General features: G+C 42.0%; 1 protein-coding gene across 1 annotated transcript in view; it reads left to right on the top strand.

Moving 5' to 3' along the window:
* Positions 1–4,266: 4,266 nt before the first annotated feature.
* cdh2 (cadherin 2, type 1, N-cadherin (neuronal)) overlaps positions 4,267–23,103 on the top strand; it is a 62,216-nt gene continuing 43,379 nt past the window's right edge. The window contains exons 1-2 of the mRNA XM_073491084.1: positions 4,267–4,630; positions 6,332–6,440. Of these exons, the coding sequence (XP_073347185.1) occupies positions 4,571–4,630; positions 6,332–6,440 (169 nt within the window). The 5' untranslated portion in view covers positions 4,267–4,570. The remainder of the gene's footprint in view (positions 4,631–6,331; positions 6,441–23,103) is intronic.

Below are 23,103 nucleotides of genomic sequence, written 5' to 3' on the forward strand. Positions count from 1 at the left end.
CAGAAGAGAACACACTCCTTCCTTACTGATTGAACACTGAGGCTCAGTGTCATTTCAAAACACTGCAACTGTGTCTCCGTCAGTTTACATAAGCAGGCGATAAATTCAAATCGAGGAGGCTGCACGTATGTGTGTCACTGAATATCTTCATCTATATTTGGCTTTCGGCAGAAATGACGGCTGAGCTCTGAGTTCTATAGTATGAGCCGCGTGATATTCCCGAAGCAACACAAAGTCAGCATGAGGAAGTGCCGCAGATGTGAAAGTGCTGCTGACCTCGTCCATTTTTCTTCCAGTGCCATCAAGGCCACCGCGCTGCGATGCTCCACGCTGCATCCAATTGTGCAGAGTAAAAGGTGCGGAATCAAGGGCTCCTGCAGGCCACCAGCCTTCGGACACCTGCGTTTATGAGAGTCAACCGCGGTGTCAGCACCACGACCAAAACATGCATCATACAGCTGCCTCACACATGCCTGCAAAACAATGTTATCTGTCTACACACAGACAGCCCGAGCCAGAGAATACATTAACCATAGGCTGCACAGTGACCTTGATGGCAAACTTCTCCTTTAACCGTGCCAAGTCCAGGTATATGCTGCACACAGGGTTCTCTGGGGGTCTCAGATTGGTCTTATGAATCATGCAACATGATATTGTTTGATTGAATGCACCAAGTCCAAATTGGATTCCCACCAACGCCTCCTCCCCTCCCTGCCTAGACAAGCACTGATGAAAGATAACCGCCCCTGCATTAATCAAAGAGATGGGGCATTTTGATCCCACTCTCAATTAGATTAGATTACATAAATTTAACAATTTGTACAAAACGTGATATCAATTATCAACAGGTCATTCAGTTTGATCTCTTGCCCATTTCTGCCACAGCGAATGAGAGAAGCGCACATCGAATAAAGCTGCCTTTTGGTGACAACATGATTTTGTTGTATTTCTTAATAGCTGTGGGGAAAAACTGTCTGCGGGAAACCATGACCACAGCAGTCTTTCTTTACTGGGCTGAGTGCATTATCTTAATTTTGTTGCACTTCCTTTCTTCTCTTGATTGCACTCATTTCCACCAAAGGGACAGTAATTATTTTAAAACATGCACGATCAGGCGTGCTAATCAATGACAAGAGTGTGAAGTGACTTATTACAAGGAGCTTTCAAAAACTGTTCAGCCCCTTAGTCCTGCATGTGTGTGCGTGCCGACTATAAGTGGGATGTGATAGTGCTTACTGTTTGTTTAGGATTACAGCACACTCTCCGGAGCGGATGGTTTGATTTGTAGTAGGAGGGGAGCAACATCGCTCCCATCGCACACTCAAAACGCCAATAACTCGGAAAACAACAGATTGCCCAGGAGGAGGTGAAGCAAAAGTCAGTCCTTGTTTATTATTTGGAGATAGAATAACTATTTTTCTCGTCCACCACTCTGAAATATATCTGTGTCACAGATGCAATCTGCTCCGCACAGCCATCTCTTGACACTTAATTAGGTGTCAGCGGCACAACCGAGGTAATTTAACCTTCATCAGGCTGTATCACATGAGAAGATAATTTAAGGGAATTATTCATTGCATACTTTAGTGGAACATGAAAAAAGCTTTACTTACGGACTCTGGACCTAAGTGAAGATGAATGGATACAACGCAAAATCCCAAATTCCACAGTGATAGTCATTTGCGAAACAGCGAGCTGTCTCGACAGTGCAGCGTAGTGTATCTGTGAGTAAGATATTGATGGTAACACACACACAGGTTTAGCCACAAAGCATTGACAATTAATAATCCTCAGGATCAAACATGCAGTAAACAGCAATTATCTAAGGGCAAAGTGATCAACACTCCCTACCTAATGATCAATAGTGCGGGCTACTCTTTATGCAGGCCGAGAGACAACTGATTGAAACTTGAATGACTGATGTCCATGACATTCAACAAGCATTTTTCTCAGAGGGGTCTGGAGCTAATGGCCACAGAATTCAAATGAAAACAAAAGAAATACATATACATATACATACAACCCAGTTTACACTGATCAGAAACAACACACCACCTCCTGAGAACTTCAAACTTCAAACACTGACAGTCCCCAGTACATACAGCATGTCTGGTTTGGCCATTTGTCTTTCCCAGGCTTAGTTGAGTGTCGCCTTTAAATGTTATGTGAATGAGTAACTGAAACCAGACAATAAGCAAATAAATGCTCACTGACCCTTAAAACTACTGGTGGGTGTTGTAATCTGAAATGGTGACACATTGCCTCGTGAGTGTTAATTCACTGGAAGCCCAGTCTAATCTCGTCTTATCAGCAGGTCTGCATTTTTTAGGATGATGGTTCTAGATAGATTAAACTACAGTAATAATAATGTTTCCAAGAAAGCGTGTCACTTTTGCTGAAAAGTGGTGGGGACATGAGAGCTCGGACAGATAAACATTTTTAATGGTACTCAACATATCCACTTTTAGGCAATGTGATGGGAGGGTTGTATGAAAAAGGGAGGAGGCACTCTTTAGTGAGCAGCACTGTACTTTAAGTCTGTCTTATTATGTACCACAAAATCAGGCAAATAAGATGCAATGATCTGTGTTTGCAAACTTTTTTATCCAGCTAAACAGTCCAGCTGATCGACTACATTTTGATTTTACAGTATTGCTGATCACAAGGAACATTAACAGTTGTAGGCTGTTACTTAACCTTAGTTCATTGTGTGCTGAACATATTAGGGTCTGGGTTAAGATCGTGTCATCATTTCTCAGCATCAACAGCGTTCTCATTCCTTAGTTAACATTACTTGGTGCGAGCTATTTTTCAGATCGTTTTAAACAAATTATGCTTGTATAAAGTGATCGGGGCGAAATATCCCATTTCAAATTATGGTGGCGACGTGTCCCCAGCGCCCACAGTGTAAATTACATATATGTTTTCATGCATCACAGCTGCATTTGAAATACATGACAGACCCAAGATAAAAGACAGTGGTGGAAGGTAACTAACCACATTCACTCAAGTAGCCTACTGTGCTTAAAGGTCCAGTGTTTAGGATTTTGTAGCATCTCGCAGTGAGGTTGCAGATTACAACCAACTGTATACCCTTCAGTCTCACCCTGCCCTAGGGTGGTCACTAAAATAGTGAAAAATACCAACGGCCCTCTGTAGAGCCACTGTTTGGTTTGTCCGTTCTGGGCTACCGTAGAAACACGGCACGCAACCAAGGACGTTACATTACGCTAATGAAAACATAATTATGAATATTAGGCATGATTCCCTTTGTGGCCATGATATATATTACATTTTTGTCTTTAAATCCCCTCAAAACATACTCACCGGACCTTTAAGTACGATTTTTGAGGTATTCTTACTTTAGTTGAGTATTTTCAATTAGCGTTTGGCCTATGTTATCGGCTGATATCGGACTTTCGCAGATATATCGTATTGGCTTAAAAAGATGCTTGGGATAATTTATAATTACCAATTACTCAGTAAGTTTACTGTTTCAGTGCAGTGGTGTCATTTTAGACAATAATGTTAACAATAAACCTTATTGTTAATAATTATTATCTATATAATTAACTGTAAATATCCTGCCTCCATTACATATCTTTATCAAAAGTGTGACATTTGAGAAATCATTACAAAAATATACGTACATTTCCTTCCTAATATCAGCATCGCCCCCCCCCCAAAAAAAAACGCGTATCGGGCTCTAGTATTTATACAAAATGTGCTAATCGACTAATAAATCATGATGTATTATGAATTACTGTAATAGATCACTGTAATCTACCCAGCGGCATATAAAGCAGCCTCACTTTTGCCTGCTGCAACATTAAAGTGATGCTTAAGATAAGTCACAGAATAAACAATCAACTGAAACACTCAAATATCCCAATATCCCTGAGTAATTTTGAGCAGTGCAATATAAAACACATCATTTTAAAATGGGCCACCCAGCGCAATGAGTATTTTTGTCACTTTAATTGTATTTTGACGTAAATACTTGCAAAAGATTTGAGTAGGCTACTACTTAAAAATAGAAACACACAATAATAAACACCCCACAATGTAAGATAAGGCCACCACTGACTACCACACACTGTGACTGAGGATAATCATGTGTGAACATTACAATGCTCTTGTCATTTGGGATGCTGGTTAACATGAGGGGAGCCCCGCTTCCGTCCCAGCAGTGAAATTGGCAGTGTGACCAGTAGGGAGAGACAGTGAGATGGGCGGTTTATAGACTAGTGGCCGGGGCTCTTTTTGTTTTTGTGTCGGACTGGATGGGAGGGAGCAGCAGCAGCCTCAGTACCAGGCACCGCTCTCCCTCAGTACTGACTGGATAGATAGAGGAGGAGGCTGCTACATGCTGCCGCCGCCGCCACCGCTCCTGCTGCTGCTCCTGCCTTTGTCGTAGAGAGGGACCTTTTTTCTCACCGCGGCCACACTTGAGCCAGACGGATATTCTTTTTTTTTTTTGTTCCACATTTTTTTTTTTCCCTCCTTTATTTCTTTTTTCTCTGTACACGGATTCCGACAAGGGGAGGAATTAAGCAGCCGAGGCGTACAAATGTACTCACTACACGAGGGCAGCGGTCTGTTCCTGCTGGCGGTCTTGGTAGGACTGCAGGTAATGTAATTTTTGGGGGGTGCTCGGGAGTTACACCGGACACTTTTACGGTGACATGTCGCGGTGTGGAGATGATGTTTGTTGAGTTACGAGCCGGGTCGAGTCGGGTAGGCTTCCCCGGGGGCACTTTACATGAAAAACAGTGGCGTGAATGCCGCATAAATTCACCATAAAGTAGGTCTAGCACGGACTCCCAACTAGCTAGACTAGTTACGCCATTTAAGGTGACGGGCTAACGGTTCTCCGGAGATGCTAGCTAACTGCGTGCGGACGTTCGAATTTAACCGTTAATTATTTCAGATGAGAGAATTCAAAAAAATACAGTGACGTAGCCTCGCTTAAGAGTTCATATGGCTGAATATTTTATTGTCTGAAAGTTGGGAGACGCAGGCCCACATTAACCCAGTTTTTTTTTTCACTTGGTTATATTTAGTTTAGGTTTAATATTTATGTAGATTACTGCAGCGTGTCCCTGTCCACCCTGCGTGCTAATTGCCTCTCTGGTTTTAAAAAAAAAGAAGAAAAAAAAAGCCTGGAAGTAGCTTACTGTAAAATATGATGTGCAGCGCTCAACCACATGTAACAGTGAATAATCTGTCAGATTGTGAAGACTGATTGTTTTCTGTGGAAGTGGTTTCATTTCTTCAAACTGTGAGAGAATAAGCCAGCCACACGTTCACGGCTGAAATAATTGTTGTGAAGCACTGGCGTCCCTTGTTAACACTTATTTCTATAAATGTACATCCTGGTGCTGTAACGTGCTAGATTCAGGCTCTGCTCCTCCTCCTCCTCCCCTCCAGTCTGCAAGCATTTTTCCATTTAAATTCCTCTGATTAAGAATGGCAAGTGGCACGGATACCCACAATGCTCTTTTTCAGCAGCACTCCTCTCGTTTTACATTCTTTTGAGAGTGCATGCAAAGAAATAGGGCCAGCCAGGCCTCCTGTTCCTGGGAGCTGAATCAATGCTGGGTGTTGTGTGTGTGTGTGTGTGTGTCTGTGATGGAGTATATTTTGGACATGCCTGGACACCAGAGCGTTTTCCTCTGTTATGCTCTGTTTGTGATTTCTCACTGTTAGTGATTTTCTTTCTGGCTCGGCGGAAACGCCAGCTCCAGTGATTCACAGATTTTTCTTTTCTTTGTAACATCCCCATTTATTCCCCAAATCTTTTGTGTTGACACCCCAAAGCGCAGTTTTAGTTTTTCAAAAAGAGGCAAATAAAAAAAAAGAAAAAAAAGCACAATATTGATCACAGTCCTAGCCTCGCAGTTTCTTTAGAAATCAGCGGTTGTTATTTCTTTCTTCTCACAGACATTTTCACAGCAATGTTTATTCATCCAAAAAGTGGATCGTTGGCATTTACTTTTTATTCCCTTGTCCGTGTACTTCAAAGTGGAGTGTTTGTCCAGAGTAGTGTGTTGATCAGAGGGGCCGACATAGAGAGTTGGTCATAACCCGTCCCTGTGCCTGGGCCCCTCCAGGGGGACAAATGGAGCTTGTTCTTGCCTAGCCATGCTTTTTGGCTAATGCTTAACCCTTTTGGCCTCATTATCCTAATTGCGGTCCCTGCTATAAAAACAACAGATGCTTTTGTACAACTGTGGGGACTTCAGAACGTGACCAAGAGGTTTTTAGAGGCAACAGAGTGCATTTTTGAAGGTTGATTTATGACTCATTGTCCCTCCCCCCACCATTACAGATTGCAGCAGAGGGCAGGGGCACCCCACCATGCAGGCCTGGCTTCTCTGAAGATGTATACAAGGTTGTGGTGCCAGATATCACAGAGAAAGGACAGCCCCTTTTCAACGGTGAGTGGTGAAATATTTCTCGTTCTGTTCCGTGCTGGATGCTTGTTTGTCTGTGTTTGTTTGTGTGTGTGTGTGTGTGCGCGCGCGCTTGTCGGCATGCATATCAGTTGTGCAAGCTTGCCTCCATGTGTTACTTTTCAGGGTGGATCAGAATAAGCCTGACATATTTAAACAATTAGCTTCAGTGTAGCTGTGTGGTATTGCAAGTCGTGTAGTTTGTCTTGTAAACCAACTCAAATGTGGTTCAGTTTTATGTAGCTCCTGTCCATTTGGTGTGCATGCTGTTTTCCTTCAAAGGAGACGCAAATATAAGCAGATTGTTCCTTAAGTGCTTGGTCATATATTGCGGCGAAACAGTTAGTGTTTTTGTAATTTGTATTTTGTTGAGACGAATAATAACTAGCTGGCTTTGTCATTAGAAATAGGAAAACTTTGTTGATTGCACTGGGGGCACTTCTTGTTGCAATGAATAAAAATCAATTACACACAGATTTGAATACTTGCAACTTTAATCAAGCAAATAGCCTTGCTGTTAAACATTCAATGCCTTCTGCTGGTAAATTGAATTGTTTCCACCGTTATTTGCCATTATTTTGCATTTGTCTTGTCTTTATTTAATATCACTTCAGTACAGATTTAAACCATATGCAGGAAGGATTTCTGCTACTTTTCAACACATGCCTAAAGGTTCCTGCAAGAATTAAATGGTATTCTGTCCCCTCAATTGCGGTAATAACAGCAATGTCTTTCAAAATGTTTATCACAGCAATTGTCCTTGTGTGAGAAACCCAGCTTTTGTTAGGTTTGTATTTTTTCCAACATATAACCTGGTGCAAACAAGAAAGTGAGAAATAATGATTTTTTTCCCCAGCAGTCCATTATATTGCAGAAGGCATGACCAATATGGCCTCTATGGAGTTTAATATAGGCAAAGTGAGGATGCAGCTACTGTGAAGCAGTGAGCAGGCCCACAGACGGTAATAAAAACTGGAATATATCACCAGTGTGCCATTAGAGAGGTGAGAGCCTTGAGGTCATTTGGACCAGAAAACATTCTCACTTGTGTTGGATTTCACAGTGTGTGCCTAAAACTTGCACACTGCCGTTGGAGTGAGTCAGAGAGGTGGTGGTGGTGGTGGTGGGGTGGTAGCAATGACGAGAGAAGAAAGGCGAAAAGGAAGAGAGTGTTTAGATGGGTGGGTACAGCTTTCACTGGGCTTTACCTTGTGCACAAGTTTCCGTTTGATCCTGCAGGTGATGGATTTCCCTCTGTTGGCTCGTGGATGAGCCGTGACCGGGGGTAATCAGGTTCCCTTTTGTTTGCCCCCCTCCCCTCCCTGCACTACCCCCTCTCCTCTTTTCTCTACCTTCCCTTCCCCCAGCGAGCTGTTGCTCTGTGGAGATTTCCTTGACGGAGAGGGGCACTCCTGTGTCATTGTAATGCAGCAGGGCTCAGCAGCGTGGGATGATGTTAATGAAACTGCATTCTCTAATGAAAAGCTCCTGTGGCATGTTTTGAAAGACAAAGCCCCCACAGTGTGGAGAGTATGCCCCAAGTTTTTCAACTTTGCTTTCACCATGCTGTTTGGGATATTGTTTTTGACCAGAAGCTGAGTTTTTTTTCTTCTTTTCAAATTGATGTTTCCATAGCTGCATGTAGCTGAATAATGCTTTACGTTTCCATGCATTCCATTAACTTAGCCAATTGAGCCCAGAAAGGCCAGAGATAATAGAAAGGCATTGAGTGAATCATGATGAGTCATTTTATTAACTTTACCTGGAAGTCTGAACACAGGTTTTGTCATGCTATAAATAAACCAGTCGGCTAATTCCAGTAACCTCACGTTAAGTTATTGGTTGGTAGATCTGCTTGAATGTCTGTGTAATTCTATCGCTACATTTTGTAAGGTGTCAGTAATATGAGTCCTTTGCTCATATTGTATTGCTTTCAACCCCAGCATGTTCAAGAGATGCAGCGGGGGTGAGCTGTTAGCTATCTTGTCTCATGTAATTGCAGTCTGTTCTTTGTTACTGATCAAGAGAATACACATCCTTAGGTCTGTAAAACCTGGAAATGGTGGTTGTTGACATGTAAACAGACAACATTGTGTGCGCCAAATTGAAGACATCCTGTGGATTTGATGACGGCATTTGTGGCCAACCAGTTAACACAGCGATTTGATTGTAAGATTTAATCACATTATGGGGGCGTAAACTTAGACTTTAACTGTTAGCTGGCCAAGTGATGCCCCATTGATTTTCAATAGATTTGTTAAAATGCATTACGTCAAAGTTGCTTGGCAGAGCAGCACAGAGAAACGCCAGGAAGGACAATTATTCGTCTACAAGAACTCTTCTCCAATGATCCATTCAAGGGAGGTTACGCTCATTGTTTGCAGATGCAAAACCACACAGGGCTTAGGAGGTTACCCACTGTCTACCCTCTGGGGCCCATATGACCTTGCTTTTAACGTCGGAATATTTGCTCTGGCCTGAGTGGAGAGAAATGACCAAACATGGTTATTTATTATCAGACTATCTTCGAGATGAATGCAGCTGGAGTCTTTAAACATTTGCGGAGTGTTTCTTCTTATCTTGTTTAGTTTCTTGATAAGCTGACTTGTTTTACTAAATTGCATTTAATTTCAGGTAGGCTGCGGCTGCGGGTGGTTTGCCCCTGGGTGTCTAATGGAATTCTGGTGGCTTTGGAGAGCTGACACACATTGTGCAGTTTTCTCCAGATGAGGCCTTTAAAGCAGGGTTGCAAAGTGAGTCAGTCGCAGCATTATTCAGCAGAGGTTTCCCTCCCTAAAAACTGGGTTAATGAAAAGCCCAAAAGCCTAATTGAGCTTAATACAGTCTCTTATGCTGCTGTTCTGCCATCCCTACCCCCAACCATCTATTCTGCTTTCATTTTTCTTTCCTCCACCCCACAGCCTTGTGTTTTAATTCTTTTTTTTCTTGACAATTATGCGAGCTCTGCTGATGAAAGAGAAGTTATGTATATAGTCTGCTTTAGCTTCGGTTCAAGTGCTTTAAATGTGAGCGTGTCAAGAGGGTCCAGTGAGGCGGCTCCAGGGATGAGTTAGGGGGAGGGATTTACAGTTGACCAGTTTAATAATGTGATTGAAGCAATTAATGTCAACGTCAGCTATGAGAACACGAACTGGATAGCTCTCTTGGGCTCTAAATATATCTTAGAATTTTCACTTAATCTATCATCAAGTGTAATTATCTCTCCTTTCTGTGTTTGTGTAAGGCAAACCTTTTAAACAAACAAAATTTCACCCTTTTTACAAGAAAAACATTGTTTTCACAAATCCTGAATTTTGCGTCGGCTGAACCCATTTTTATGTTGTTCTGGTTCTCTGCGCTCTGTTAAGACTCTGATGGCCCTGGGTACAGCTGGGGCCACTCAGATGTGTTTAAGGGGCCCCCGTGTTTGGTGAGACGTGACCCCGCTCGACCCTCTCCTGTAAACTGGACGAAGTACTCAGCAACATACTCGTTTTCCTGACCACAGATTGGGGTTGAGGCTGGTGGGGGTTTCCTGGTGAGGTGTAGATGAATGAAAAACCAGCCAAAGAGGTCCTGACCCGTCACCAGGGAGGCAGCAAATGCACAACACCCCCGCCTCTTGTTTTTTTGACCTACGATGTTGATTGTTCATCAGTTGAGAAAGACAAATTTCTAAACCCCAGGTTTCCTCGCAGTCTGTATAGGAAGTTTGTTAGTATTTTTCCTCCAACAGCATGATGTACAGTAAATAACGATTATGGCCCTTGTGGTGCACTCAAGGACTGTAAGGGACTGTCTCTGGAATATGGCAGAATTTTAGTTTTTATATAGCTCTGTTTTATTGAAATATTCAGTATAGGTTGATGAAATCGGCGGGAACAGAATCTTTGCTGAAGCCCATGGTGTCAGAAAAGAAGCGTCCGCCATTCAGATCTTTATGTTTGAGGTGTATGAGGTCCGCATTGATGTCTGTGCCAATGCTGAATAATTCAATAGCCAGACATGACTTTCTTACTATTCAAATCCCTGTTCAAGCTGAGATCCGTTAGCACAGAGAAGCCATCATGCAGCAGATGAGAAAAAAATATAGAGCAAATTGAGACCATGTGAAGCTCCTCCTCTTTAATTGTATAGCGCCTGCTGTGTGTTTTACATATTCTCTTTGTCATTGTGGGACATCAAGATACCCCATGACCATCTTTTTCTTTTTGTGCAGGATCAAACTCCAGCTGTCCTCCATTTTTATAAGCTAAGGCAGCAGTTTCACTGTAAGTTTGTCCGAAAGAGCAGTTCATTGCCTCCAACCCCCTCTTTTTTTCTGGAAGTGGATCAATAAATCCAGGGTCTTTGTTTGCACTGATCAATATGTTGTAATGAAGGCTGCGCTCCAATTCCCAGCTAAAGCATCACTGGCGGGTTGGGCATGAATTTGTTTTATTCTTTATTGTTATCAGTCCTGCATAAATTTATTTTCATCTCCCTGTCACTGTCCTTTATTTTCTTCCTGGGAGCGCTACGGCCTAGATAACCACCACATATTGTGACGGCAGATTGAATCTTGGCGGTGTATGGTTCGCCTACAGTATAACAAGGAAGCAGAGTTGGTCGAGGGCTAGTGGTAGCCATTTGTCAGAAGCTCACAGCTCTGTTGCAGTCCTAAGGCTATATCGTAAAAATAAAAAACAATGTTGGCATATTAAAGCTAGTGCGCCCATCTGTGGCTAATTTGTGGGTGTGCTTTCTGAGCCTACTGGGTGGCACGGCAGGATAGAGCATATTTTATTTATGTCTGACCTTTTTTAGGCTGCAAGTTCTTAATCTGAACAAAGGGCAGACTGAAAATAATCTCTACATATTTGGAGTCAGACAGGTACTTGAACAGTGCCTAAATGTAGATAAAGTAGGACTGACACTGTCCTGATGGTTTCTCATCACCTCTGTTCATATCGCTCTTATCAGCTACAGGCCCTGCCCTTTGATATTGGCACCTAACAGTGTGTGGCTCTGACATTGGGCAGTAGTTAAGGTGTCCCTCTCTCTTGCCTGTGTGAGCGTGTGGGGGGTTTGTCCTTGGCATATAATTAGCTTCTTCAACGCAGACGGCTTTTAGAAACGTACAGGCGGCTCCTGGTAAAAGAGGCTTCTATAACGAGCTGTTGGTAAAGGCCAATTGACCTAGACTACCTCTTTCAGTGCAAGATATGACTGTCATGCAGTATAATCTGACAGTGTTAAATGCACACTGTCATCTGTTTTTCACAAGGTTGCGGGTAACTAGATTTGCTAAATCAAAATTTTATTGTTTGTCATGATCTACTGGGATTGAATACAGATCTGAACAGCAGACCTTTTCATTGTACTGCACCTGTCACACAGTCATGTGAAGGTTAGAAGGGTTTTATAGGTTATTTGGTTCTAGATCACACCTGGGCCCCTCCATCCATGATGCGGTATTACTAAGGTTTTAAAATTGATGTGTGTGCTTCCATCTAAAAGACTGTCAAAAGAGAAAAGATTTATTTTTCCTTCTAAAACAATTATTTCCTGTTTGTTCTAACATGAGAGGAAGCTGGGATCTTTCTTAGCAATTGTGGTGCGCACACTAGTTCTGATGTGTTTTATTTAATGTGAAGAACACCCAGGAAGTGCATTAGATGACCCCGCTATTTAATGAGGCCGTATATAAATAGCTGTATTGACCTGACTTTCTGCATATATGCCTTCTTATAACTAGGCTAGTGTTATTTTTCACAAGTGAAATGCTAGAACCAGTGTGGAAAAGAAAATGCCAGCTTGCACCTAGAAGACAATACATCAGCACTATGGAGTGGACTGTTTACTGTTCTAGGGACTGATTTGTGGATTTCAGTGCCATTTTTCTTCAGTGGGACAGCCTTTTTTGGCTGGCAGAGCAAACAACTCCATATCTCTCTCACAGATCCTGTCTCTACAAAGAAAGCTCTGTTTGCAGTGTTGCCCCAGCTGTTTATTTTGCAATAGCACAGTTCGATTTTGCCCTCAGTTTTTCTCTCTGCCGTGCTTGTTTTTCTCATAATGTTAAGGTAGATGAGAGTATAGAGAGCCTCAGCTTAGCATGTTTCAATCAGCAGGCATGTGAAGGGAGGCCACTCCCAGTCCCCACTACTGTCTCTCTCTCTAGTTAAATCTTTTGTTCGTACGTAGATACATTTAGTTTTTTTTGCTTTGAGACAGGAGTGCATTCACTGACTGCCCGGATGTAGATACATCACTGAACGACAGGCAGGCAGGCAGGCAGACACAGCGTCTTTGTGCGCAGGGTCAAACTGGGAAGCTAATACTCAAATGAATATATTAATGAGACAGTATGAGCAAATGTAGAAAATAGAAACAGTACTAGCCTCGTGTTTAGCCTTTTCCTGTATGCAAGTGACACACATTGCTCGCATACTCAGACCCCATGCTGTGTTCAAGAGGCTACATGAATTGGCACACTATTATTCCTCTGACAACAAAAGAGAAATTTGAAGCAGGGACACGTTAATTGACCCAGATACTGTAACCATGTTCACAAAGGCCAATATCCTGCCTGGGAAGAGACGTCTACCTCCTACGGGCCACGCCAACTATTGTGTTCCAGCTTCAATTTCAACGCACCAGCGCCTCTCTGGACACTAGCCTCTGATGAGTCGCTAGGTCGTATCCTGTATCCCGTGACACTCTCCTTTTATCCAAGACACCACCACCTCCACCACTCCCTTCCCTTTTCCTCCCTTCCCCCGCTTCCGCACGTGAGCTTTAAGATGGAGGAGCTCCCTTGGCTCTATACAATGATTGATGTGACTTAATTGAGTAACGCAAGGACAGTAGTGTAGCATTTAGTCTTTTATTCTCCGACTGAGTTTGTTTCTCGGAGTGACCTTGGTTGCTCAATGGCTTAAGTCATGAGTGTGATGTGGGATTTTAGTGGTATTGGTAATATATTTGATAGATGGCTGAGGTTTTGTGGAGTTTGTGAAGTCTGTTGGACTCTAACGTGTGCTCAGTGTGTTCATGCCCATCAAGAGACAGGAAATGAGTAAAGTTGCATTCACTGCTGATTGATCACATCATTTCAGGACCTTGCAGGCTGAGAGTTCTTTCTGTTTTTTTCTTGCTTGTCTTACAAAAAAAAGAACATCATTACTTTTATTTGTAGTTAATAAATCTGTTACTTTAATCTTGATTGGATTGGTGGTTGGGAACATTGCCTCCCATCCCCCCTCCCCTGTCCAAACTGTTGGCTCATCAGATAAGCATATGTCGTCCACCATATTAGTTGTCTCAAGTGATCTACTGTCACCAAACCTTGCTGACTCCAATGTCTGCCATCACCACGCGGATATTATGATTGACCTGCAGCAATTTCTTGCCTCCATTTGAGCGCACACTGTGGCAGTGAGCAACATATCGCTCTGCGGCCTGCGTTGTCTGAGTTTATATTATCTCTGCGTCTGTCAATATTTACCGAGGCATTAAAGAGCGTGCAGCATGTCGCCACTTTATTTCCTGTAGCACTGCCTGCTCAGCAGGACAGGGGCTGCAGGGGGGTAGAGTCTCACTGAAGGGTATAACTGCTGCTACAAGATGAAGATCTGCTAATTTCTCCAAACATTTTGAACCTAGCTTGCATAAAATAACCTTATGTGTTAGACAAAATCAGCACCAATGGGGCAGCTAATACAAATGCATATTGCATAACAGTTTGAGTGGTTTTTTTGATTTGTATCTCTGTTGTTGTAAATTACTTGCCTGAAGTTGTAAGCAAAATGAAATGAAAATCAGTTGGTAGAAGTGGCTGCGTTCATTAATCAAGTTGCACTAAATCAAGAGATTATGAACAGTGTCTGAGCAACTGTCAGCAAGACTCCATCACAAACTTTTTAAATCGTTATACTTTTCAGCTCTTGTAACTTACATCTTAGCAAACATTTTTTAAAATAAATCAATCAAAAGTTAGAGCAGCACGGCCATCCCAGTGGAGTTCTGCTTCTCGTACTCTGACAAATGTTAGTCAGATAATCACATTTTTTAAATCTATAGTTTTATCCAAGTCCCAAATAAAATATCTTGGTCTCTTAACCTTCCTTATCGTTTAAATTTCTTCACTAGTTTCTTCTTTTTTTGGCCTTCTGCCATTTTATTCTTGGCAGGTAGAGTGTGCTTGTGTGAGGTTGTGAGCTGGCAGCCGCTGTCCATTAGAGCTGCATGATTAATTGTATTAAAATCAATATTTACATTCATAACTGAAATCTCATTCGCACTTGACAATGATTTTGCTGTGTTTGGATTAGCAGGAGATCAGTTGCATTAATCCAAACACTGCTAAATTTCTGCCTAAATTGCAAATTGGGAGAAGAGAAAAGAAGAGGAAGTACATTTATTCAATCAAATCCAGTTCTGACTTAACAAAATATGGTCAAATTCCTTTGAAAACTTTGAGATTAGAAGATGAGGGAGACTGTCAAAAGCACATTGCAAACACAGTCTTGGTTGCAGTATTGGAAGGGAACACCACAAGTTTGTCTAATGTGATGAAGCTGTCAAGGCCGTAAAAACTACCAGAAAATCCCTGATGCCTAGAGGGTCTAATCTCCTGGTGTTTAGAGGAGAAAAGTAGTCTCAACAAAAACTTTCAAGGTAAAACTTTTTGCAGGGCTACATTACAGTGCAGAGGTGTTCCTATTTTCTTAACCATAATAAATAAAGCAAATTAAGTGTCCACTTCCCTCATTCCTGAGAGCTATTTGATTCAGTGTAAATATCAAGGATAGTGATGAATAAAACCATAACAAAATTATGTAAACTGACAGGAATGCCAAAGCCCCATCTAATGAGTTTTATGTTTCATCTCATAATAACACAGTGGACACTGTAAGATTGACAACAGTAACAGAGGTTTTCAAAAGCTTACCAGCATCCCACCTACCGTCCATCTGATTCCACCAGAGTGCAATACATTCAATCTTATATAGGTCCTGTGTCAGCCCTTCACTCTCTCACTAAGTGTTCTAAGCACTGTGACCTTTGTAGAAGATAAGCTTCCTTCGGCTGACTTGAAGAGTTTGGAATAACGGGCCTCAACCATTAATTTATGGCATTGCTAACCATATGAGGGGTATGAGCCAAGGTTATTGACCTTTCACGCCTGTCACTAGTGATAGAGGGAGCCAGATCCAGGAGGAAAATGAATTGGGCTTATTAAAGAGCTCGGCTTTGAATCAAACCTACGGGGCAACTTTATCCTCCAGTTTTTCCCTTTTTATTTAAATCATTACTCTTTTTTTTACACTGTTTGACCAATTGTCTGCTGCCAAAGTAGAAATTGAGAGCACATACAGCAGGACTTACACAGAATCGTAATGCTCCCCTGAATGTGTCTGGAAGAGATCAGGGTGCAGTGCGTGAAATGCCTGAAGGATTAACACTTGGAGCACAAAACACATTACAGCAGCACATCTTGAACTGAGGTCATTATTATCAGATGAAGGATTTTGTGGACTCAGAATCCCTAATCAAAGTTTTTTTCTGCAAAGGCGATTTAAACTGCTTGACAAGACTTTCGCAGTTTTATTTCTCTCACAAATCTTTTTGTCTTTGTGGGTCTTTGCTTGTGATTTACTTGTACATTTGTGGCTGTGAGACAAAGGAGGAAAGCCGAACAGGCAGAAAAGCATTTGAATAAAACGAAGCATGCAAAGAATGCTGTGTGGACTGCGGAGAAACAGAGCCGTGGACAGAGAAGATTGAGCGCATGTTATTCCAGCCCAGTCCTCCCTCAGAGCTCCCAGTCTGTAAAACCTGGTGGGAGGCAGGGGAGGCATGCATTTATATTGGATCAACATGCTATGATGTTATTTTTCCAGCTCCACCACTTGTGTTTATAATCATACCCGGTCCCTTATGGGGTTCAACTAAAACCATTTTTATTGACTCTGGAGAAGCTTATCTCCGCCTGATGCATTGTTTGTACATAGGACCACAATCACATCCCTGTGGAAATAAGCAATAGATGAAAACAGAGAACTTGTACCATGAATGTGTTTTTGTTATTAGAGGACGTCCCCGATGAGGTCCAACTTAAAGGACATTTTTAATATTGTACATTTGTACCATTCGTACGTACCCCTCAGATATTCCAAGTAGGCTTCGCTATAACCTCATTTAGAGAGCAAGAAAAGAGACAGAATCACTGATGCTGCTTCAGCCATCCTCTGCAGTATTAATTTAGAGGAGCTTGTTGAATATTTCAAGTGTTTGTTTATTTGCAATGAGATAGCCAGAGGATTAGGTAAAAGGAATTTTGCATGCATGAAAGTGCTGTTTGTAAATGCGATGCATACTTGTGTGTTAAGGGGACTTATTTGTGTGTTCAGGTGGACTACTTATTAAAATGTACAGTGTGTGCAAAATGAGAAAAAAACATTATCTCTGCCTGTGGGCAACAGCGGTACGTATGAGTAGGAGGGTTATTTTGAACCTGAAAAGCTCCGTATCGCAAAAGCTTACCTCGAGCAGGGACCGTGGACAAGTGGGTGCCAGCTGATGGGGGGAAACATGCAGTCAGGGTATGATCACAGTGGAGCCAAATATGGATGTCAATATAAAGCTTAGGTTCACACACAGTTCAGTTTGAGGGTGACCATGAAATACTGAAAAAAGCAAGGTAAATGTAAGGCTATAATACTTTTTCAGTATCGGGTTTTTAATAACAATGCGTTATCCACATTTGATAGTATCGAAAGTACCGGAGCTTTTAAAAACATTCTTGCAAATGTGTTGGTATATGTTCAGTGACGTTTTCTGTACCAGCACCATGTGAAGGTTGTTTATAAAAAAAAAGAAAGAAAATATATCTTATTTCTTTTTTTTTGCCATGGTATTGAAAGTATCGCTTTTTTATGCTAGCATTGTACTGAAGTTTAAAATTCCAGTATCATAACCTTTGGTGACAATTAAAGCATTTTCAGCTGAATTTAAGGGTGTATATATTTGAATCAAGCAGTATGTACTGTAAACTCACTGGACAACTGGAAGCTGGCAAACATAACAGTACAGCTCGCCTTTTTTTGCACTTCCTCTTTTTTGAGGTGTGAGCTGCCCTTTTCCCTGCAAGATGGCAGTTACTCATAGAGACGGAGATGAGATGTAACATCCTCACATTTTCAACCCAGGCGCTGCCTTTCCACTGGTGCTGCTCCCATTGTGGGCCATTTTGTGGTCTGGGACCAAATGCTGCACTTTACACAGCACTTTCCTTAAAGGCACTAAATTTGTCAGGAGGAAAAGCACATGAAGTCACTGTCGGTTTAGTACAACGTGATGGATAAAATCACACCTTTGGTTGTTTGAGCAATCAAGGCAAGCTGAAAAAACACTTCAGAAAGCTTGTGTTGGCACAATTTCTGCACAAGTGTTGCTGTGGTTACAGGCGCTAGTGACGGAAAAATGACATGACTTCCATTTTACATGTTTATACTATTTTTCACTGATGTAGGATGTAATTTAAAATCACTGTCTGTGGTTGATAAAGCTGTCAATCAGAAAGTTTGAGTATGGCCAATGTGGCTGCCCCCTGTAGTCCATTAGTGATTCATTAGACATTTTTAGTCAAAAATGGATGGAGGATAAGCCATTAGCCATTATTCATTCCTGGAACCTAGAGAAACCTTTTAGGGACAGTAATGTGTTAGAAATTTGAAAGATATTGCAGTTAAATCAACTAATAGATAAACTTAGAGGAACAACAAAGAACCTCTTCAGTCCTGAATAAAGTATGCTGTGGATGCCTTGCCAAGAACATAAACCATCAGGTTGACGTGGCATTATTACTTTAGTGTTTGGTGTTTGTTTAAAGCAACTCCCCCACCCCCCAGTACACAAACACACACACGCACACAGCTTGTCTTCTAAAGGGGATCTCATTGGATAAATAGCGGAAAAACAACTCTGGCGAACCCGTTTGAATGTTTCCCCTCTGTCCTAGCAAGAATGTGTTGTCGAGAAGAGCTGAGGTCAAAAGACACATACGAGGCTTTGTTCTGCATTTATGAGGCTTAATCTGTGCAATGACTGTAGTGGACAACACTGGCACACATTGTTCTTTTATAAATCTGTTGAAAGATCCGACAGTTGATTGAAAGATAATATTTATTCATGAGCTATGATGATGTATATTACATTTTTTCTTTTTGACTGCAAAGATAGTCACACATCTTGTCCTCTGAATTGGAATAATTGAAGCTGTGCTTGTTGGTGTTTTTTCTCAAACATGAAAACAATCTAAAGAGAAAAGATTTATGACCCACAGGAGCCTACATGTTGATGTTTGGTTGTGATCTGTGTCTTTTCAGTAATAGATATTTGATGGTACAAGATGGAGTACGATGAAATCCACTTTTGTGTTTGAGACATTGTGCACTGGATATAATACATCCAAGCATACCAATGGTGCCACATTTTTATGACTTCAGACTTGAACATTACCAATTATTCATAGTGTTGAATCCATGGGCTCGGAACTAAAGCACAACTATGTAAACTAATATCCTGAGTAATGCGTTCGACAGATCATCATGTGATGATTCATCCACATTTTCCGCCACGAACAAGTATAATCAGTACAGTCTCACAGGAAAACAGTGTTGCTGTTGTTGCTTTTAATAGTAGTCAAACTAACAGCTCTCATGCTGAGCACCTTATGAACAGGGCTGTTGCAGGCATTAAATGGTTTGCGTGAATGCAGCAGTAGGTGTTGGACCCTGCTCACAGTTGGAACAGTGTTGTATGAATGAGCCAATGCAGAGTCTAGCCTCTCCTCAAACTATCCTCTGATCCTCGGCCTTCATTTATTGGTCCGTCTACAGTGCGCTTGGAAAATGCAATTGCACTACCATTGATTTGTGTCTGTTTGAAATAAGGCGGCCCAGATACTGGATACGGTTTTTTCCTCTTCACCCCCTTTCTCTCTCCATTTCCATGTCTTTCTCTGTCCTCCACTTCCTTTAAATCCATTCTCAGCATGCCGCACGGGGCGACGATGGTTCCTTAGCCGCTTATCATGCCTTCCACCAGACCACCGAGGGGTCTAAGCATGTGCACACAGGCAGCTGTGCACCACTGTTAAACTCCATTCTGTGTGGGATAAGTGGGGATTGGCATGTTCTCTGCCCGTCAGAGCGGGTTTCATCTGCTCAAAAATGCGACAGCTGGGCAGAGCTTTTTCACTCCTCCCATATGAGAAAGACGGACAGAAATGAGACATAGAGAGACAGAATGAGAGGAGGGACACAGAGAGTGGGGTTGCCACAGCTTCCTGACTGTGGCTTGGAGCAAAGCAAATGTTGGCACATGTGTTATGAGTTAGCGCCGACATAACTGTTTTTAAGAGTGGCCTAACACATTAAAGATGTGTGGCTGGCTCCTCCACTTTCTTTCTTTACTCTTTATGCTGTAAACACTGAGCAGTAATGGGAGGAAGGGCATAAGAAGAGTAATTTATGTGCGGAGGAGAAGCCTGAGATGAGCCCTCCCTCCGGGATTAATGGGAGTCTCTGTCTCTGTTCACAGGAAATATGAAAGGCCCTTTGTTGGTAAAGGGCTTGCTGCTGCCAGCAAATAACTACCCCCTGTCATATTGAAAATCCCCCAACCTCTAAATTCATTGCCTCCTCTGCTGCTCATCCTTCACCTCCTTTTTTTTCTATAAGCCGATGTGTTTTCTGTCAAAGTCGCTCATTTATGATTCTGCGTCGCGCTTGCTGTACAGAAGCCCAGGAGACACTAACTTGCGTTGTTAGTATTCACTGTCACTTCTAGAGTTCTGTCCATTGGGTGAGCAGAAGGAAGAGTGGGAGAAATGTTGCTGTACAGGTGGTGATTCATACTTTAATGCCACGTTCCGTCATTTCCCTCTCCTGTTTTCTGTCTGATGTGTTTAATTTCAAGACTCGCTATCATATCAGGCAGGGAGTAGCTAGATTTCTGTGGTTAATGTGTGACCAGTAGACTGTGCTGGTGGTAAGAGTTTATTTTTAGCATCGGTGCCGGTGTGTGTTGGTCTGCGCAACGGCTAAGCATACCTCCTTAGGCTACGCTAAATAAAGAATGGCCTATCAGTGAGGGGAAATGACTGTTTGGCACCAAACTGGCAGTGTGTCTTTCATCAGGTCACACATTGGTCTTCTCACACCTGCGGCTCAGGACAGGAGGTGAAAGGCTGTTGGCAGGTGTTAATTGCCAAAAAAGACAGCAGAAAGACAACAAGGCATGATACTGTGTGTATTTGTACAGTACTTTTTTGCTCTCTCCTGCGCTGATATTTCACACACTGCTAAGAATAATTTCTGAACGGTATTTTTGCATCCAACGGGAGGAATAAAGTGTTTCACAACCAATTGTTCTGTTCTTTGTCTGCCTCACATTTGAATTTTCTCTTTGCTCAAGCACTTCAATAAAGTACACAGATTAATGTGTTTGTACAAAAATCCTCTTTTCTGTGGCTGTGAGCTTACCAACACTCTGAAAAGAGTTTCATTCCTTTCTCTCACATGTCCAGCTTTTCATTTCAGCATGGGGGCTTTTTAATTTTTTCATTTACTTTTACATTGCGCGGAAGAAAAACAGCTTAGTGGAACATCTCTGTCATACCTGGATAAATCTTGACTGAATGTGTAAAGAAATAGCAGTTGAATTGTTTTTCCATAAAAATATATTCTCGCTTTAGATTAAGAAAAAAACAAAAAACGGTTACAGTTGTTTTGAGCTGTCCGTGATAGTTTCAGCTGTGTTTGCCTTGCCTGCCTCAGGAGTTCCACAGTGAAAGCAGAGAATCTATTGGCTCCATATTGACTTCCCCGGGCTGTCTCCAATGGATTTGACATGGATAACGCGGGTGTGTTTGTAACGAAAGGGGGAGGGGGCTTAATAAAAGCAGGAGACCCCAAATGAAAAAAGAGGGAGGAACAGTGAAATGAAGACGAGGGGAACTTAAATGAAGAGGGCTCAACTTGGCAAAAGCCACGGGTTGTCAGGGGCAACTAAAATGGCTCTGTGGAAACCTGCCTCCCCCTCAAGCTTTCTTCAGTTGCCGGCATGTAGTCGGACTGAATATGAGCCTGACATTGAAAGGGTGAAACAAAATACACACAGTGGATGTCTGCCTTATAAATGATTTATAATTGAGTTTTCCCGGGCTAGGCTTCGAGTGTAGATGGAGTCGAGCTTTAATGAGCTTCATAGTTTGATGTTATTCTATGCTTTAATTGTAATACTGAGGACGCCATTCATTTGTTTAATTTACTAGACTGGGAGCTGATGGCTGGGTTGGCATGGTAGGGGGGGAGTTTAATGGCCATCCTCTGGAAAGGATAAGGCTTATTAGGTCTGATGGGCCTCCTGTCTCATATAACCTAATGTGGCCATGATAGACAGAAGATTCTGGGTTTGGATACACTGGAACTATAAATCGCAGCATATTCCCAGGCCCCTGGACTTTGTAATTGCCCATTAAGGGCCATGTTTGTAGATGTCGGGGCCAGATGTCCCTGATGTGGCTGAGGGGTCCAACGTGGGCTTTGAGGCAGTTAAAGTGAGGAGGAGCACGGGCTGGACATTGCCACTCATTAAAATGACCTGCTCTCTTCTAGCAGACCTATAAAAAAACCCTTTAATGTTCTTACCAGAGAAGCTCCACAATTTGCCCACAATTCCAGAGCCGTTAAAAAAAGGGAATTGAATTCCATATGAATTCTATGCTGTCATTGCTCACGGCACCAGCTGTCTATCCGTGTTAAAATCTAACCCTTGGGCGCCACTCCCTCTCAGTTTGGTTTGTTCCATATGTTACATTGATCTTAGAAGCTCGGCTCCCACTGGTCTACTTGAGAAGAAGACCTTAGCATGATTGAGTGGGACATATGCAAGGACAACATCAAACATTTCAGTGTTTGGTTTAAGATCACATGACCCTGGTGATGTTATTCTGATTGATTTATGATGCAAATGGGGCTTCTCATGTTACCACTCGCCTCATCACTCATCCGTATCCCCTCATGCTTGGGCTGGGTGATATGGCCCCAAAATAATATTGGGATATTTTTAGGCTCTATTGTGACTCGCAATATAGGTCGAAATTTTGAAATCTCTTCAAAAGCACTGCCAAATCAAATTCCACAATATTTTGGACCAAATACCCTTATCGATACTGTGGCAATACTCAGTATATCTCGATATTTTAATGACCACTGGTACTTTCCACTGGTGATAAACAATCATCAGGAATGCTGATATAATGACAAAGTGAGTAAAGGCAAGTATCAGAACAAGTCGAACAGTCTGGGAAGTTCAGAAAATTACATCAGTTTATCACAATATAACAATATCAAAAATCCAAGAAGATATAGTCTCATATCATGATAACAATAATCCATAGATCAATGGATAAGTAGAACTGTTGCCTAGTATGTGCGTATGTGCCTATATGAAAAATCTTTTTTTTAGAGATAATGATGCAAAAAAAAAGTAAGCTTACTGTTTCAGTACATTAGTATCATTTAAGATGAAGTTTATTGTTTAACTGTGAAATATCCTGCCTCTATATACATATCTATACACAAGTGTTATAACC

This window comes from Pagrus major, chromosome 21 (assembly GCF_040436345.1).
Source record: "Pagrus major chromosome 21, Pma_NU_1.0".
In the NCBI taxonomy this organism is placed as follows: domain Eukaryota; kingdom Metazoa; phylum Chordata; class Actinopteri; order Spariformes; family Sparidae; genus Pagrus; species Pagrus major.